This window comes from Lepisosteus platostomus, chromosome 19, assembly GCF_059453375.1.
Source record: "Lepisosteus platostomus isolate fLepPlt1 chromosome 19, fLepPlt1.hap1, whole genome shotgun sequence".
Lineage (NCBI taxonomy): Eukaryota > Metazoa > Chordata > Actinopteri > Semionotiformes > Lepisosteidae > Lepisosteus > Lepisosteus platostomus.
The window spans coordinates 4,748,199-4,768,840 of NC_142629.1; the positions used below are offsets into that span (position 1 = coordinate 4,748,199).

The window sequence follows — 20,642 nt, forward strand, 5'->3', positions numbered from 1 at the left end:
AGGTTGTCTGTTATTACTTAATTTGAGCATGCTAAACACTTGGAGAATTTTGTTTTTAAAACAACAGCATGTATATATTAGATCACAACCATGATTACACAAAATTGGTAACTTTGCAGTTGCACACATGATCACTTACATTCTGAAAGCAAGAAGTGTATCCCTTTATCTTATACATTACTTTAGCATTTTTTCAAATGTCAAAAGTACGACTGAATTCCCTGAATGTAGAAATTCTGTGGTGGTTGCTCACTTTCATCTCCTCATGTGAAGACTTGAGACTGATCTCTCTTGGCCCAAATGGAGGAACCAAAATATAAACACTTAATTGGCCCTATTTTTCTCCTGCTGAAATCCTACAGCTCTGGACACAGGCATGCTGTTTGATGCCTTCACTGAATCTGCAAGAAACACAATAATAGTGAGACAGACTAATATCTTTCTTTATTCGCCACGGTGTAGAGAGGAGAAACTACAGCCCAGGGGTCTCTATGGTCCTTGCAAGTTCCAGTCCAGTACGTTCTACAGCTCACACTAAACTGCCCTTTTTTAAAAAGGAGTTTGGTTATTTATTAATTTATTACGCAAGCAATTTGCTCAATTAAGGCAGCTTTTTTTTTCTAAATGCTCACTGAATTACGTTATTAAAAGAAAAACACCTATCGAACTGACTGCAGTTGAATTGTTCCACGTCTTTTCAATGGGCTGCTCTGAAGCCTGCTGGACTTGGGGGGGGTGGAGGTCAGGGGGAGGGTGCAAACCCCATTTTAAGTGACATTTCCACTATCTGAACACCTGGGGTAGGCTAATGTTCCAACGTGTCCGCGTTTGCTGTGTTTTAATTACACAGCCCTAACATGTGGTGAGGATTGGTCCTTTGTTCATTCTGCATACATGAAGATAAGATCACTTTATTGGTCATATACAATTTCTTGCATTAGGAATTCGTCTTTTTGCTTCCCCAGCTTGCTAACCATGAGACACACAGGCACACAGACGGGGAGAGAAGCTTGGGGTCAGAGCGCAGGGTCAGCCATTTATACAGTGCCCCTGGAGCAGTTGGGGTGAAGGGCCTTGCTCAGGGGCCCAACGGAGTACGATTCCTCTGCCGGCCGTGGGATACGAACTGGCAACCCTCCAGCCACAGGCTCAGATCCTTAGCCACAGTGCCACTGCTCCGCTATTACTTGACAACTGAGTTTATCATTTGTATGGATAATGAAAGCAAGTATTTCTGATGAGAACTAGATGCTTTTAATACATTTAGGCATTGCTTTGTTTTAAGTATAAATTAAGTAACAAAGGTACTATTAATAGCCTATTTGTGCCAGTTTCAGTCCTGATTTAGGGGTGAAATCAAACTCCTTTTTGGCTGTGGATTGAAAACAGCATGCAGGATTCTGGCAGCAGCAAGCCTTGAGCTTCAGACCAGCAGGTAGGTTTATTCATCTCGTTTCAAAGATTCACTCAAGTCACTGCTTCAACACTGAGGGCAGTTTAAAGAGAAAGCAAGGACAGAACTAAAATGACGTTACATGAAACTCCTCTCTCCAAGAGCAAAGAACAGCAAGAGCAAAGAAAGAACCAAGTCAAATTTAAAAGGGCTGGATTTGCATAACCTGCCTTGAAGCGACCCACTTCACACCTCACGGTGACAGATTTCTCTGCTTTTCTCATCGATTGTATTGAGATAGGTACAGTACAAGAAAAAAAAAAGGATGACTCATTTAGAACAGCTCTGTCGCTTGGTCCCTAACAGAAATCCCCATTCACTCTCACAGAATTGATCCCATCTAGTTCTATCAGATGCAGGAATGTGATCAAAGAGGAGGTCTGAGGCGAAACGACAGCATTAGGCGCTGTTAAGTCAGCTGTATCGGTTAACTTCAGAAAATCACTGCTGTTGCATATAATGCTTTTCACATTTCCTGAGAATACATTCAGTAATGTTGAAGCAGACTTATATCTTATGGGTAAACATTAAAAATCTGTGAACTCATCTGTGCAAGTATTAACATAATGATGACACAATGCTATTACATTCAAAATCCTTTTAACTGGCAAAAAATGTTTTAATATGCTTTCAGTTTCCTTTTACATTTCATGACAGCATGTTGAGGGTTTTCACATTGTAATAAATGTTTTTTTTCTGAATTACCTAATTCTAGTTAGTTAAGTGTAAATTTCCATATGAAATTCCATGGTTTAGATATGTCAATAAAACAGCTTATTAAAAAGTCTTGTAATAGGCAGGACATCAGGAATCATTCACTTTTCATATACAATACTTAATCAAAGTCTCATTTTACAAAGTGCACCCTTAGTTCTACATTCGTAATTAAGAGTGTTTGTAGAATCCAGCGCACCAAAACCTGTGCAAATGATTAGCTAATCATCAGGATTGACATATATAACATCATAAACGTTGCGAGTATGGTCTTAAGCACTCAGGTTTGTAGTAACAAATCATGACAAATAAAATTCTTTTCTGGGAGAAAGAACTGACTCTGCTGAGCAGTATGGGAAGGGTTACAAAGCCATTTCCAAACAATATGCAGTCCATCATTCCACTGAAGGAAAGAATAAACAAAAACAAAAACACCGTCTTTAACCAGAAGAACCTCATACCAACCATCAAGCACTATAGTGGGTTGGGCCTACTTGGCTGCCTCAGAACCTGGAAGCCTTGTTATAATTGGTCAAGTGAGGAATTAATGGTAGACTCGCAGTATCCTAGAAGAAAACAGGAGATCTGTTCAACATCTAAAGTTGAACCATAAGTAGATGCCACAGGACAATGATCCAAAACACACAAGCAAACCTACAACAGAATGCATCATAAAGAAGAAATTTCAGATCTGGGAATGGCCAAGTCAAAGTCCAGACCTTAACCCCATAAAGATCCTGTGGTGGGACCTAAAGAGAGCTGTGCGTACAAGAAAGTCCTCAACCATCACAGAGCTGGAGCAGTTCTGTAAGGAAGAGTGGGCCAGATTTCCTCCCAGGCGATGTGAGAGACAGATTAACTATTACAGGAAACATTTAATTCAACGTATTGCTGCTGAAGATGCTGCCACAGGTTACTGGATCAAGGGGTGCATTTACTTTTTCCCCCCACACAGAGATAATGATGATTAATGATGATTTTATTTTTTAAATAATGACAAACTAGAACTTGGTGTTATTTGTCCCATGAGTTTATTTTTATTTTCTACTAGGCCTTGGTAAGGACTAGGTGAAGGCAAAAGGCCTAAATATGTAAGACCATCAAATCTACTTACTTTTTCACTGCCCTGTAGGCAGATTTATAGAATTCAGCAATTACTTCAGCTTTTCAGCTGTTCTAAACTGCATGTGAATATAGGTCTCTCAATCTCCTGCATGAATGGCCCTGTTTAAGGCTACGGCCTGCACCAGTTTTAGAAGAGGTGGCGGGAACAGTAAGTTTACTGTAGCCTCCTGAGATAGCTGACCTAGCTGGGAAACTCTCCCATGTTCTAAACTCTAGCGCCTCATTTGTCAAAGCTGACCCTGAAAAATGCAGCCATTTTGTCATTTATCTTCCCTGCTTTCAGACCTACAGTATTTTTAGAAAGCGTCCTGAAGAAAATAACACAGAGGAAGTAGAACAAAAAGTAGTTTACACCATGAATGTGTCAGGAAAAAAAAAACAGGCATAGAAATGATTAAATTAGAACTCTATGACACTGACTGAAGAACGCAATTAGGAAAACAAGCAGCCCCCCTGTTTATCCTTCTTTAGATATCGAATTAGTGGCCAACAAAAACCTCATAAAATAAAGCAATCATAAGAACACCTTCCACACTCTGTTAGTCATTACAGGAATTTTTTTGAAAATCCATTACTTATTCAATACCAAATCAAGTACTGTGGAATGGTGTAAGAAATCAAATATTAGGCCACATATTCCGAATCACTGCAAGGTACTGTAATTCTTTATGCACATCTAATTCTAATATAGAGCACTTCCACACTGATCAATCCACGATTTTTATAAAAGTTGTCAAGCTCATTTAACTTCAACCAGTAATTCAGTGCTAATTATCATTTAGAATAATTATATTTTGTATTAAATACATGTGCAACTGACAGAGGCCATAGATTCACAGTTATTCCGAGATCAGGGTGTATTGGCACAACAGTCCATCTTTCAGTTTCTGGCTTCTCCCTCGGTCTTCTTGTATCAGTGTGAGATGGCCTGTGTGCTGACTCAGGTGAGTGTGCAATTTCATGAAGGCAATCAACTAATTTATGTTAAAAGCTTGTGGCGGCACTCCTATTACATTAGCATTAATCTTTATTTTGCACCCAAGCTATAAGTGAATGAAGTCCCTGGTCACTGTTTTAACCAGTTAACCCTTTCATTATTTCTGTACAAATAGTTGTGCGTTGCTTAGTTTTAGAATGTCTAAAAAAAAATTCATTAGACAGAATTGTGAAGATAAAATAAAGGGTCTTGAAAGCTAAATTATTTTAAAATGTTTCAGAAAACTCATACAACTACACATGTCCTCTAATCCAATGTGATTTCTTTTTTAGGTTACAACCCAAAAACAGAATTGCACACTAGAATTCCAATATGAAAGAAATCCATCTTATTTTGAGATGAGATTCCATTCATAATTTTCATTGCTCCTGATACATGTTTGAGCCACCAGCTTTAACTGGACCTCAATCTAATCCCACTACTTAGCCTCCCCATGGGAGCACTAGTAATTTCTCTCCATCAGTCATTTCATACTGCCTGAGCCTCTGTCAAAGAATATAACCCATCTCTCACTCCTCCCGAATCTCTATCCATTCAGCTCAGAGTTGATTAGAGGCTGCTATCAGGTGCATCTAAAACAATCTCAGGGAGGCTCAATAAAACTCTTTCCAGTAAACAGATGCTTAAACGCACTAGGAAATCAATGCAGTGTGCAACAGAGACAGGAGTCTGATGAAAAGGCTATAGAGAAGGAATGATTCAGCAATACAGGGGGCCAACATGTGACTGAAGAGTGTTTTGTTATACAGGTTATACAAGTGTTAAATGTCACTTATCCTCTGTTTCAATTCACCCCGTCACTGAATCATTCAGCTTTTTCTAATATTAGCTAGGATATAAACAGAGACAAGGCAGCTGAGAATGCCTGGGAATTCAACTGTTCCAAAACAAAATTCAGAACTGCGAATGCAGAAGCCTTGTGTTGTACCAGCCTGACCTCAGCTGTACTGCTGGAAATGGATCAGGGCCATCTTGTACATCCAAAACATTACCAGGAACCATAACTTTAAAAGAGTGTGGGCTGTGAGGGGAAAAGCTACCCAGCCACATGACAGTTCACAAAATGGCTGGATAAGACTCTTGAATAATTAGGTTCTAGGAACCCAGTAATAAGATTGGCTATATGGACTTCACTCATCTGCACATATTCTTGAGTGCTTATCTTTTTTGTTCATTAACTTTGCAATGAAAGAAAAACAGCATACAAAGGTGCATTTACAAAAGACAAAATATAAATGCTGCAGTAAGTTACGAAAAAATGTCTTCAGGAACCCTTCTGCCCATTGATCTAAGCAAATGTCTTTGCTTCACTTTCTAAATAGAGCAGCACTTCAACACTTCACTGTTTTGAATGGTACAATGAAGATTTGTTAACTGCATGGCTAAGCTGAAGCTACTCCTAAATAATGGCTAAGAGTTAACAATGAGTGAGTCAGATCTGCACGACACCCACGCTGTTTTATAATACAGGACATTTAAAATGCCAAACCTTTTCACGAAGCAGTAAAAAATGCTGTTGGTGATCCTTACTGTACACTGCTTGACCTTCTAATTTTAGTGTGAGGATTCCAATAAAATTCATTAAAAAAATTAAAATATAAATGCCTATGGAAAGTATTTTTTCCATCACTGCAATAACAAATCCCTCTTCTGTTACATATTGTTTTGATATTATTTCCAGGGCAATAGTAGTGATGTTTTTATGGATATATATATATAATCTTTCTGCAGAATAAGGAGCACACCGAGACTCATTTATCATAATGACACATCAAAAATGGTAGAATCCTAATACCCAAAGAACAGTAACAGATGAAAACTGGCAACTGATTTGCATCTAAAGCATTATCAGCAAAGACTCCAGCAACTTGCAGGTCAAGCAGTGTCAGAAATTACCTTCTGAACAAGACAAATAAGACATCTTATTTATTGGAGTCTTTGTGCATTTCCAATATAAATCTCTATACCTCTCTTTTTTGCTGTTATAGGAAAAGAAAGTGTGGTCACTGTAAACCATTCAGCTTCTGAACGTAAAAAGTCATCAGTAAATATTAAATTTCCTTTAAATTATCACCTTATTAGGACGTTGCACATCTATACAGTGACTAAATAAGCTATGTCATATACTTAACATTCCTCATATATAGAAATGCAATATAACATATATACAACTAAGCACAGGTGCAGATGTAAATTAAGCCTCTGTTGAACAATGCCGACAGTGTAAATGGTCATGAAAGTTGTGATTTTCTCAGATTTTTCAACCAGCTTAGATAACTTAATAATATTAGTTGGGGAAAAAATGCAAAACATCTTGAACCTCCATAGCCATTTTTAAAGGCTTCATCTGGGTATACAGAAGAATGCACCTGGAAGGACAATTTAGTGGCATGAGCTACTTTCTTTTAAAGTGAGAATCCATACTTAACACCTTGAGTTTGGAGTCCAGACAACTCAGCAGTGCACTGTTCCTCCCAGGAGGCAGTTTGCTGACTTGGAACTTAGACAACGGAGTGAAGCTTAAAGCAGAGGTGTCCATTTGTAAACAATGAAATTTGGCAAACTGGTAGTGGAGGGCACATAATTCGATCTGAAAAACGTTCCAGATTTGCCTCAGAGACGGTTCAGCTAAAGAGACAAATGAATCCAGTTTGTCCGGCCTTACTCTGAAACAAAAGGCACTGATCGAAGAGTAAATGCATACAGCAGGAGCTAGTTTAGAATGGCATGACAAGACTGTTTCGCTGTTCAGCTACACTGGTGCTCTGTGATACCCTTTACAGGCAAACCAACCAACATTGTCATGCAATTCGTTTCCAAAGGCCAGGGTTCCTTCACTGACAGATTCCCAATAACATTATTTGATTTCAGTGCTTCACATTGCACTTGCCGGCATTTCATGCAGTAATCAATAAATTAAATAAATGCATTTAATGCATTAATTGGCAAATAATTGGTTTTCTCTCAGTGAGAGTTAATTTGACACCTGAAGTGCAGGCATATCTTTTCAAAAGGTTATGTACTGTAGTGGACTGCATCAGTTTTGTGTCTCTCCCTTAAAAGTCTTATCCAACCAAAACATGTGTTATACATTTATCACTTCTGATAGCCACCTGAGCTATGAGCAAGGAATTCTTATACTCTTAATATCAGAATAACCCAGAACCTAAAAAATAATGACCGAAAAGGCAGCTGTCTTTATCAGTTGTAATTCAGCTTAGTCAACAAGGTGAAACTGAAGCACATTACCAATTTTAGGTGGCCTAAAACCAAGATAATCATCCATCATCCTTTGAAATTGAGTTTTCTTGAGCTTTTATTCACCTTATACTGAAAACTGCTGTGAAATCCCAGAGATTTTTTTTTTCCTTTGATTAATGATATTGGCTGTTTGCCCTTCAATTTTATGGCTACCAGATAAAAAACACTTAAGTTTATGCCTGTGACAGATTTGTTGAACGGGGGATTGTAAAAGCCTACTGTATTGTTTGTAGGTTTCAAAACGCATTTCTTACCTGAGCAGAGTTTCAGTAAGAACCCTTACAGTGCACTGCTGTGAGGAGCATTTTTATTTTTTTGCAGCCTTACCTTGTCCGCCATAATCATGGAGGATCCTCCATGGATTCCGAAGATGGGAATGAAAGTCTGGGATGAAATAAAATCCAAAATCTGGGCAATCGCTTCTTGATCCGTGCCGTCTCCAAATACCACCCCATGAATCTTGGTCCCGGACATCAGGTCGCACACGTGGGTAATAATACTTTTCGGGTCCGTCTCGTTCACCAGAAGGGTCACCACATTCACATCAATGGGATCATCTTTGCTCCAGAGAGCCCGAATATCTCTGTCAGAGACGTAACGGGTCTGCCCCAGGATGACAGCGATGTTCAGGATGGGGACTTTCTCTGCTCCCCACACAGAACCAGAGTGACACAGAAGTGCAGGCAGTGTCAGGAGAAGCCACCCCATGTTTCCCATATTGGTCATCTTCATTCCCTACAGACACGACAGCACAGAGAGGCACATCTTTTACTATGGGGCAAGACAGCACACTAAACATGCATTTTGACAAATTAGAGTACACTTTTATATGAAAGGGTGGGTATAATCAGTGCAATACTGGACAAGTCCACACTCCTCTTCCTTGAGATTTAATGCAGTAATGCTGCACCAGCTAGCAATGTTGAAGAAGCACACTAACAGCTCTGGGGAGATCAGTGTACATCTGCGCTTGTTCATTTCTGTTCTTCATTCTTTTTTAATACTCTGTTAAAATGGACGGACAGGCTGAACTAATGTGGTGGTGTTTTACTGATGCAAGTACCGTCTCTAGGATTTCACAACGTTCCTTACACGTTGAAAGAAACTACTAGCGACTATGGTCTAAGCCAAAGCAAAGGTTAACCAATGGCTGTGGAAGCTCATTATTCAAGAGTCGAGTCTCCTTGGGTGAAAGGCAGAGAGCTCCCACACACAAAACGATCAGATTGGATTAATAATTTGCAACTGGAGAAGAATAGAAGTGTTGCTTTTTGTCAATGTTAGGATCTACTCTGTGGACTCGGTTTTGTCTGATTTTGTGTGATTTGCCACAATTAGCCGTTGCATTCACAACTTCAAAACTAATACTTTGTATTTTACCTCCAACAGAATAATCAAGGCATTAGGATTATCGAGCACCACAGCAGGGACGCAGACGTGCATCTCTAAAGGCTTTCAAAGTACCAGATATTCTGCTGGAGATAACAACATGCTGCTAAGAACAATTACCAAACGTTTCAGCAGAATGACATCTCATCAAGGCAACCCTAACTGGAAAAGATGAAGCTGGACCAAACAGCATCAGAGCATCATTGAGAGCTGTATTCTGAAAACATACATGTAGTTCCTGGAGCACATTATCAAATGATGTGTTCTCAAGAGCTATAATTTATTCTAACTACTGACCTATAATTACCATCACTCAAACTACTGCAGTTTGAAATAAGTACCTTATTTTCCTAACAGTATACTAATTAATGACATAAAAACACATGTAAGGTCAGGAAACAGAGAGGCAAGACAGACTGTTTCTATTCTATATACAGTACATGCACAAGTGTTTTGAGTTGTTCTAGTTACGTGCAAAAGTTTGGGCTGGGAAATCTGTGCATGGTTGTGAAGAGAAAAGATGTCATTGTGCAATCCAAAAGGGAAAAAACACAATTCTTTCCAGAGCAAATATACAAGAAAATTATTGTGTGTGGGGAGGGGGACCCTAATACTGTACATACAGTATGTAAAGTTGTATTTTAAAAGTCTAAACGACAGCATAACGTATGTCTAATAAAACTGGGTTATGTGTCAGCGTCAAAGAAAATAGCAGGCACCACTGTCCTAACTGTTTCTTAGAATACATAAAACATGGCATCGTTGCCATTGTGAAAATCGGTCAGTAGACCTTATTGCAAAAGGGATTTTGTGTGCTGGGTTATCTTTTTCAATCACGTGCTCTCCAGAAACAAAAACGTGAAGTATTAGCACCTCATTTTCTCTCAGGCTTTAAAGAGTTCTCTAATGAATTTCAACCAGTGTGCAGGGTCATTTAATAAAACGTGTCCTGTATCACACACGGTCTTCGGTAATGTAAAATTCCTTAATGCTGTATCTATCTGTCATTTTTACTTATTTTAAAATGTTTTGTACCAAGTTCAAAAAGTGTTTCCAAAAATTCCAAACGCTAAGCATTTTTATGTTGATGGCTCTCGTTGGATTACTGCTGCTCATTGTGTCTTTTCGAAAAGACTATGCCGAGATCATTTTCAATCATTTGCATATAATATAATTTCAATATCTAGATTTTGATATTAAGGGGGGAAAAATAGCTCTTAAAAACATTTTCCATGTGGAGGTCATTCCCAGGTTAATCTCAGCTGTTTCACAAAAAAAAACTTAACATCCGTTTGCAAATGTGCATGTTTAACAATGGTTAGACTAATTTTACAATCGTAATTACTGTACCTTTAATAATATAGTATATTTTAAACCTTGGTTTGTTTCCAAAGAATGGATGGATTATTGTAAATTATTAAACTGTGGGCAATGGTGTATTGTAATTATACAACAGCGTCGAGCCGTTTTTGAACGGTGTATTATACTAAATGCAGTTTGTCCGTTATATTTTTGCATGAAGCGGAAAATTTTTAAATCTCGGTGTATACTTCAACATCCATTGTTTTGTTGTTTCCGAATTTCAATCGCTATGATGTTCAAATTAAAGCATTCACAGAGACCTACTGCACACTTACTACACTCCAATACAAGGAGTCAAACTCCAGCTATACAGTAGATTTTGGGAAAACCTTCAGTTTTGTTTTTCAGATGTAGCATGTAAGGTTAACTTGTTTTTTTTTATACCAAAAATCTTTGCGCTTAGTCAGTAACTAGAAGGCTGAATTGGCGTCTTTATGAAAAAAAAAAACTAAATTTATCAGACCTTTGTTATATTAAGAAGAAATCAATTTTAAAGCTGCATGCCACAACGCGAATACGTTCTAAACAGGATTTATTTTCGACTCCTCATTAACTTTGTGACAGTAATCATTATACAAGAGCGCCACTTAGCGGTTTCGCCAATATTTTCAGCTCTCTACAGCCTGGCATCAATAGACTTTTATTCCCCCCCAAGACATACCTTCAATGTCACAAAACGTAGTTGCAGATTTGCGTGTCAGAAGGTTTGGCATGACGCGAATCCTGGCAGCAAGAGGTAAGAGTTCCCTCCATATAACTCTCAAGGCAAAAAAACTCGATTCTGGCGGACATTTCCAATCACTCCTCACCGCGCCAGCACCTAACCAAGTAGGAAAGTATGCAAAGTTGATCTACAAAGGAGAAACAAAAATTAAAGCCGCAGTGAATCAGGTTCCCCAAATTCTGCCTGTTATTTATAATTTAACCCATAATGTTAATTGTTTCTCCTGGTCGTTACAATAATTGGTGTGACCCACGTTAGTTTTATTCGGCGTATTCCTGTATATCTGGTGTGACCGTTTACTGCAATCGCTAAAACAGGCGACTCGCAAGGCAGAGTGAATGACTACAGAGGTCTGCTACTCACATGACGAGGACACGAGTTTTCTTGCAGGTAAAAGACGGTGCTATTTTGGAGGGGGGAACAAATCGGATGTACTCGATTTCCTTTTCACAAGCAGCGATTTGGATTACACCCCCCCAATGGTATACGAAATTATCAACCTACAGTAAAAGTCGCAAACAAATGCTTCCGTTTTTAGGGAATATTTAGGGGGAAAAACGCATTCGGTGTCTTCCCACGGTACTAAATGGTAAAAACAGGCTGCACTACACGAACAAATTGATACTTGAGTGCTTTTGTGTAAAAACAATACACAGATTAGAGAAAACAAAATGTTCAAGTGTATCATCGTGTTTATAAAATACAGTTTAAGACATGGAAATCTTTATGCTGGACAATACTTTGCTGACAAAATGCGCATTAATAACAGGACCTACTGGTTACAGGAAAACAGGTAAAATTGAAAACTGACATACTTACAGCATCTTTTTTCCACATAGCTCCGAGATAGTAATATGAGATGACATTGCAACCGAGTCTTCCATTAAGCAATCCTGTGGCAGATAGGAATTATTTCCACCGAAGAATACTGGCAACTTCTCTCCCAAAACACTATCATATAAATCCACCAGTCTTCATCGTTTTAGCTTTTGCACGACCATCCCTCGCATGTGCATCACCGCGTTCCCCCACTGACAAAGGCTTTACAATCGGATCGTTAGTGAATCCTCTAGATGTTTAAAATATGAAATTCTGCAGCAGGACTAGTGGACAGCTCCCGCGTATCTCCCCTCTCTCTACTCTGCATTCCTCGCAGCTTCTTGCGAACTGAATGCTTCAGTCAATAACACATCCTTAAGGTGAACAGGAGTATTACAGTCTGTTGTAGAGCAGGGCACCTCTTGTGAGGAGTAAAGCAATGCAGTCAACTTCGGTTTGATCAAGAAAACTTAATTAAAGCCCCGTGCAGGTGCAATAGCGTGCGCAATTAAAAGCAATTAGTGAAATTAACTGGAGAATCTGGTATACGTTGATTGAGTCGGTATTCTTCCTTTCCCTCTAAAGGGGAAGCTTAATTAACAATTGTGAGTTAAATGCAAAAATAACGTTTACATAGTGAATCCTTTCAATACTGCATGTTTTCAAAAATCAAACGGTTGATAAAATTTACCCGATTCAGTGTGCGTATATAGAGCAATTATGAATAGGTGCTGTAGACATTTTTCTCGTTTTTTTTTCAGTCAGTAATCTAAATCGTTTGAGCTAGGATTTCAGTTTCTCCTTGGCGACGCGGGTTTTATGGTATGAATTATTTGTTCCATGCTCACGGCGAGTGCTTGATTGTAGCTTCGGCTTTGGAGTTAATGTATATCAAAAGGGCTTTTATACCATAAAGAAAAATACCGAGCTTCCTGAAAACGCAGCAACGTCAACGCACATACTGTAGCAGAATTGTTTATACAGTAGCTAGTATCTTGAAGTAGGTTTCGCTAATCCGGTCTGAAAATGGTTGACTTTATATTACAACATTATTCGCGTCTGTTACAAGAAGGCTATTATTGTTGGTTTAATCGTTAAAAAACGTGTTCCTTTCCTTCACCTTGAATTAATACAGTCTTGATTTCATTGCACACAACAACTGTCAAGTCTCACCGGGGAACCCCAGCACTGTGTTTTTTAACAATTAACTGGGAAACGCAAAGAAACGGATTTTAACTCTGTACTCATGGTTTCTCTAAAAGGTAGAGATAAGGATCTGTTTCAATTTTACAATTGAAAGAAAGCCTTTAGGCTACTTGTGATGCGCAATGAATGCAGTAAGACGAGCTTCTATCTTTGAAACAGTACAGAAAGGTATTTTAAGACCACAGCCTATAGTTACAGTATACTACGTACACAACGGGTGATCAAAAACAGGCTCCTTCAAAAGCTGTAATATTAACTGAGTACACACGCCTGTTGTAAACTCAAGATTGCTGGTGCCACAGATGGTCGTGCGATTGAAAATTAGCTAATTTGGCACACTAGTTCAGACACAAAAAAAGTCGTGCAGGAAAACGACAGCACGGGGTTTGCTGTTCTGCTGTTCTGTCCTTCATGAGAAAGAATCTTATTCCTTTTCCATTTAGTTATAAAGTTAATCTAAAGGATAAAACAGCACAGAGTGCATAAACAACTTTAAAAGTAAGATGTTAAATATGTCAATGTACATGCACGTCTAAATGTGTTTTATGAAGCTCAACTTGACCGTGATAGTTTTCCTCATGTATAGCACGAATGAAAAATGTACTAGACATTTTATCGTTCACATTGCTGGAACTGTTTTATTAGCTGTACATTGATTTTGTTTTGATGTACTGTATACTTCTTTTTAGGGACCTAAAACCGTAATAAAAAAGCTAAGCAAGTTCGGCAGAGAGTTCAGTAAATCAATAAAGAGGTTTAATAGCTGAGCAATGGTAAGTATACCCGAAAATCACAAGGTCCATGGGACCTGAAAAGACGGGCAAGCAAAGATGTTTCATACAGCAACTGGAGAGTTCGCATGTCGCTGTCCGTTCAGCACCACCACTCCATGCACAGGTTAGAGTAAAAGGTAAAGGTTACAGTAGTCAAATAATTAATTAATAATTATAATAATTGTTTACACTTATATAGCGCTTTTCTGGACACTCCACTCAAAGCGCTTTACAGGTAATGGGGACTCCCCTCCACCACCAGCAATGTGCAGCATCCACCTGGACTTTTCAATGCAAGTCCTCTCTGTGTAGTTATCAAGCGTTTGGTATTATTGGGAATGGTACATTCATCCAATGATTGTATTCGCTATACATTCTAAATTAATCTTATGCCAAGAAGCTTTGACATAATCTGGGATCCAGGTGTCCAGTCATATTGGGTTAAATTGCCAGGACTACTTCAATGCAATATTTGAGTGCTTACCTTTCAACAGTTTTTTTGCTTACTGACACCAAGCACTTTCCCTGATATTTTTGATCCCTAAGCCATTTCAAATTCCTCTGTTAACAACAGTTTGCTTACAGGCACGATCAGGCACAGGCCCATGATGTTCACTTTCAGTTACAAAATGTTATTTACCATATAAAAAGATAACCCTTCTGAAACTTTCTTCTTATTTAAATGTGTCCTACACCTCCCACTTCCCACACCAACCCACACAAACACAGACACGTTTTTTCTCTTCTTTTAACTAAATACGAAGCACTACCACATTCTAACCCTCTGTTCAGATTCCTGAGGAGGAATCTCTTAAAAATATCTGTATTGTAGTGTATCTTGATGGTGTCTTTATCTTTCCAATGGAAGGACTAACTGAAATAGCTCTTACTAATTGTCAGACAAGTTTAGGAAATGATTTTCGGATTTCACACAACACATTCTTTTTTGAGAAGCGATGGAAATGGTTTTCCATAACAATAAATGTTATGTTGGCTCTAGAAAGAAGAGGGCTGTCAAGGGACTGGTTGAGAAGATAATGTCTTATTTTGTTCTGGGGGAAACTGGCAATAATCCTGTAATGGATGGTGTTTTCAGCAAGTAATTTCTTTGGAAATTGTGGTTTAATATCACAAAAGTCTATCAAAGACGTTTCTGGTTGTTAAACTTTAATAGCAGCAGTAAATGAAATCAGAGCTGGCAAAAGAAATTAGTATCTCAGCTAGATTTTTAATCAGAAAAAAATGCACACCACATAATAAATCCTAACATTTATTTTTTTAATTTAATTTATGCACAGCTGTGCATAAATCTACATTATTCTTCTGTTTTGTGTTGTCTAATCCATTGGACTGTGGCAGAGACGTGTATTTTTGATTGTTTGGGTGTTGCATGATAAGAACAAATAAATAATTAACAGATGGCCATAGCCTATGGGTGAATTGATTGCACAGTCTTACGATGAGTCTAACATTATCATTATGCATTATTGCTCAGATCTTATATTGATGTGGATATGAATGTTATCACCAATCTAAGTTGATCTAATTAAGACCTCCAAATCAATGTTAAGTAACCAGTTTCATTGTCAATATTATTAATGTAATTTGAATGTTTTTGTACTCTCTCACAAACATTAAGGAAAGACTAACTGCAGCACTGTTTGAACTACAAACTTTAACCTCACTTTTCTAATTCTCAAATTTTCTATTTTTTCAGAATCTCTCTAAAGTACGCCTGCAAATCAGTTAAAGGATTTGATTCTAACTGGATTCACATCCTAATTCATAACCTGATAAGTTAGAACCTGATTCTAACCTAAAAAGCTATACACGCTCATTGATTATTGTTTCTGTCTCAATATTCATCTATTCAGATCTTTAGTTTCAAATGAGGCTATATCCTTGAAGAAAGGTGTTGAGGAAGCATTACAGATTTTATTGGTCTGACATTGCATACTTTTTCATTGCGAATAAGGCTTGTTACACTGTATGATTGACCATCTCAATCATATTAAAAACCTGTCGCTCAATTTCAAAACTGATAAAAAACAGATGAAGTAGGCAATTGGCTACATCGATTCTCTTTTTTAAATAGTACTATACTGAGCTTCTAAATTTTTAGAAATGTCAGTACAACAGAGGGGAAAAACATTTAGAAATCTGACAATGTTTAGAACAAATTTGCAGACAATTCTCAGAAAACTACCAAAATATTAAATATTTTTCAAACTCTGATTTTAATTTGATCATTTTCAGGGTTCATTAGTCATATGTGTTGACTGATTTCATATATATATATATCCATATGTCATTGCCTTTATCCTAATATGAGTCAATCTGGTAAAGCACAGCAAATAGAAATAATTGTGTTATGTTCCTATTACACACCCAATCAAGTATACACTTTCACTAGAAGTGTTAGAACAGTGCATAAGGGAGGATACTATGCATTTCACCTCAAATGTCACGTACTATACAAACAGTACATATATAGATGCACAAAATAAACCTGATAGTTATAATTAATCAAATCTTTTTTTTTAAATGTTATCAAATAAAACTATGGAAAATGTGAACCTAAGCACCCAGAGGATACCGGTGTAGACAACATGCAAACTCCACACAGATAGTGCCCATGACCACAGTCAAACCCAGGACTCAGTAACTTCCCCCCCACCCACCTTACCACACTGCTTAATTAATATGCAAGTAAAATATCCAAATACACCACCAACTTCACTGACGTCAGGTGGCCCTTGTTTTCAATACCTGGCCAAACACAAGCAGGTCAACTTTTAGTGATGGTTAAATGTTTGAAACCAGAAAATAGCGCTTAGTGTCAGCATTGTTGACATACTGTACAGTATGGGCTGCATGATTATGTATTTATTTTCGCTCACATTCTATTTTGATAGGTATCTGCGCCACCAACATGGTCCAGATAGTATTTTCTCCTAGTGGTGAACTAAGGCCTATCAGCTGGGGAAAGGTTCTTTCTTGAAACATTTTATAATGTGGATGGAGTCATGAGGAGCCCCTACTGCCCCTATATCCCCTATAGCCATATCACCCTGCAACTCACAACTGGTAACACACTGAAGCTAAGCGGGTGTGAGCCTGGTCAGTACCTGGATGGGAGACCTCCTGGGAAAAACTAAGGTTGCTGCTGGAAGAGGTGTTAGTGGGGCCAGCAGGGGGCACTAACCCTGCAATCCATGTGGGTCCTAATGCCCCAGTTTAGTGACGGGGACACTATACTGTAAACAGGTGCCGTCCTTCGGATGAGACGTAAAACTGATGTCCTGACTCTCTGTGGTCATTAAAAATCCCAGGGCGTTTCTCGAAAAGAGTAGGGGTGTAACCCCGGCATCCTGGCCAAATTTCCCATTGGCCCTTACCAATCATGGCCTCCTAATAATCCCCATCTATGAATTGGCTACATTACTCTGCTCTCCTCCCCACTGATAGCTGATGTGTGGTGAGCGTTCTGGCGCACTATGGCTGCCGTCGCATCATCCAGGTGGGGGCTGCACATTGGTGGTGGAGGGGAGTCCCCATTACCTGTAAAGCGCTTTGAGTGGAATGTCCAGAAAAGTGCTATATAAGTGTAAGCAATTACTATTATTATTACTGTGCCCTGAAAAAATATCTAAATTTAAATAATTTTGAATATTTATTCAAAGAGCATTGGAATTAATCAAGGATTCAATGCACTGACAGTATTTTGCAGCATGTTTAGCTATTCACAGTATAAATCTTTCTTCAAAATGGTGTCTTGGGGATGAACCTACAACGAGATACTGAAGTGGAACCTCCAACTGTGCTGCCTCGGTGTTCTGCTGATGGAACTCAGAACACAGAGCATCTGAAACCTCCTTCAAAAGGCAGAGGGCCAGAAAGCATTTGGGAAAGAAGTGTTGGTGGTAAGAAGTAAGGAAAGCTGGCTTTGTGCCATCCCTGTCTTTAGACAGTTCCAGAAAATACAACTCCTGCTGAATCAAGAAAGCTGAACATGAAGAAATAATCTACTTGCTAATTAACTGTAGTGGTGCCGGTACTGAATACAAGATGTGGAGATTTCAGACTCCCCACTCGTTGTGCAAAGCACTTCAGCAGAATACATGACGTCACTTTTTTGTGATTCATTCATTCATTCATTTAGGAAGAAAAAGCTCTCGAATCATGCTTAATGGAAAGATGTTCAGGATCAGTAAGAGAGATGATTTTTATAGCCTTAATTATAAACGCATTATAATCAGACTATTGTCAATGAAATAATGAGGGAATCCAGGCTATTGTAAAAATTAGATACTGTAGAATGTTATCACAGCATACAGAAAGGTGAGTGAATTGAAACCTCTCTGGAGGGCAATGGTGTCTAGACAACAAATTAAACCAGAAATAGATCTTGACATCCAGAGAACTGGATATCTCTGATTCTTTGGAAGAAAATGTTTTTTAAAAGATTTTTAAAATCTTCATTACTTTTATCTTCTGTAACTATAGATCACACATTTATTAATGGTTTATCTCCTTTCTCTTTCAAGATACACAGCTACTAGAGTCAGCACCTATAACAGGCAGACCTGTAAATATTACTGTCTCTATTATGTATTGATGTCCACTGTATAAATGAGATTTGATTTAATTTATATGCACAACTACAACAATACACAATGGTTTCAAAAATTGCACCGTCAAATCTTATTTGCAGAAAATAGGTTAATTAAAGGAAGAAAATGTACATTTAGTGGTTTCTAACTAGTTCATGAATGTAATGCCAGGTCCTGCTATAGCCACAGTGAGGGTGAGGAGGATATGAACCGGGGAGCAGGAAGAATCAAAATTCTACCTTTGAAAATCAGAGCGTCACGTGTAAAGCTAGCGTTACCTTACTCTCCTTAACTTCATAAAGTTGGAACTGGTAGCTAATAGCGCTAATATAACTAAAAACATGACTTGCAATGACATGGCGTACAAATCACAAGCCACATAAATATTTCAACGTGCACATACGTTCTTTGTTATTATAGACCGCCTCTTTCCCAGTTTCCCCAGTTATCACGCATTACTCGGTGTGGCCTTGACTGCAAATGACAGTTGCACTTGGTGCGAGTTCGAAATGTGGGACAATCCATTGAACATCTGCCTCGCCTAAAGTTTCTGCCAGCAACTCTCAACACCAGCTCCGCTGGGGCTGAGAAACCTGGCACATGGAGGTACTTGGCAGTCAGCACTGCCAATGAAGGGTACTGGGGTGTGTGGCTCTTCCAAAAAGCAAGGGTTCGGGTCCCTTCTGGGAGGCCCGGGGCAGTCAGGCAGCCTTTCTGTAGCAGGAGGCCCCAATCTGAAGACCAGTTTGATTTTGCCGATAGGCAAAACCTCCTTGCAGGCTAGGAAGGTGGTGGTGCACACCTGGCGCACTCCTGCAGAACAAGAGCAGCAAGTGTCTGGAGCTGCTCTGAGCACACTGCAGCCCGGCTGTGTGGATCCAGCAGAGCTGTCAGCGTTCAGCGAGGCATCTGTTTGTAGGGGGAGAGGGAATTCTCTGGAGCTGCCTTGAGGGCAGTCAGCAGCTGGTCTCTGCGCTGTGTATAAAAGCTGCTCTGGAGTTTCCAAGCCCTAACCCTAACCCAAGTCCAAGGATTCTAGGAATGACACAGCTGGCACGTGCCAAGTTGAATCCCAGGTGTGGAGAGTAGCATCCTCAAACATCTGCAAAAAGGTTCATCAGGACTCTGCAATTCTGTCTAGATGATCTATACTGGCTGCCCTTTAACACAGAGCTCCTTGAAGGCATCTTGATCTGCTCTCCAAATACAGGACATGAGCAAATCAGGCTTCACAATGGAGGAGAAAATCAAGGATTTCCAGAACCCTAAATGCTCTCCTATACAGTATGAGCACCTCCACTTTCTGATTCACAGCCCCAAACATCCACCTCTGGAAATGGGGCAGTTCAAATTCTTTCTTCATATTAAACCTCGTGCTGGCCAGCAGGTGTCACATGGTGCCTTTTCTCATTGTGGATGAAATGGCCTGTGATTGACACCCGCTGGGTGCAGAGGGAAAGACTGAGGAGGTAGGATTTTTACCGGGGTTCTACAGTTTGGAACATTGCAGCTCGCGTCCAGCGACTCTACAAAATGATTTCTGAAAAATGGGACATTCAGGGTGACGGGAGAATGAAAGTGTCAAAAGTGACAAGGATGTGTTAAACTGAACTTATTCGATGCAGTGAACAGTGTGGGAAGGCCATCAGCATCAGAATTGTCAATATCCATGGGAGAACGATTCTGAAAACTTGATACAACTCTGAACACATGCAAATAGTCCTAAACACTGATCAGCCACTTTCTGAAGAATGCCTTTACCCTACTTAAAAGGGATAGTTTAAAAGGTAATTGCTGAGTATTTCCTAAATGCAATACTATATTACTTCAAACTGATGCTGCCGTGTCAACCTGGTGGAGCTCTTCAGAATCAGTGAAGGAAGTAGAGACTACATAAAAGTGCATTCAGACCCGATGATTCTTCACTCAAAGAGTTATGCGTGTGTGGAAAAAGCTACCCAGACAGCTTTTTCTGTTAAACTACCCAACAGGCTAGATGGGCCCAAAGGCTTCCTGTTCTCTAACTTTCTTTTAACAAAGCTTCTTATATGCTTTATATTATAAGATGAACTACCTCTCTTGTACCTGCGATTGCTGTCCATTAAATAGCCGCAATTTCCTACCTGCTAAGGTGCTACAGGTTGCACAATATTTGAATCTTCGTTCATTTGCATTAAACTTTCCGTTAAGTATTTAGCAAGATGGC

General features: G+C 39.0%; 1 protein-coding gene across 2 annotated transcripts in view; it reads right to left on the reverse strand.

The window, feature by feature from the left end:
- grin2aa (glutamate receptor, ionotropic, N-methyl D-aspartate 2A, a) overlaps window positions 1-12,480 on the reverse strand; it is a 111,026-nt gene extending 98,546 nt beyond the window's left edge. The window contains exons 1-3 of one of the 2 annotated variants that reach the window (XM_088612473.1): window positions 11,845-12,480; window positions 10,963-11,121; window positions 7,878-8,285 (exon numbers count right to left, since the gene is read on the reverse strand). In XM_088612473.1, the coding sequence (XP_088468599.1) occupies window positions 7,878-8,282 (405 nt within the window). In that variant the 5' untranslated portion in view covers window positions 8,283-8,285; window positions 10,963-11,121; window positions 11,845-12,480. Of the gene's footprint in view, window positions 1-7,877; window positions 8,286-10,962; window positions 11,153-11,844 lie in introns of both variants that reach the window. The other variant, XM_088612472.1, reaches the window with a different exon arrangement.
- Between the last annotated feature and the right edge of the window lie 8,162 nt (window positions 12,481-20,642).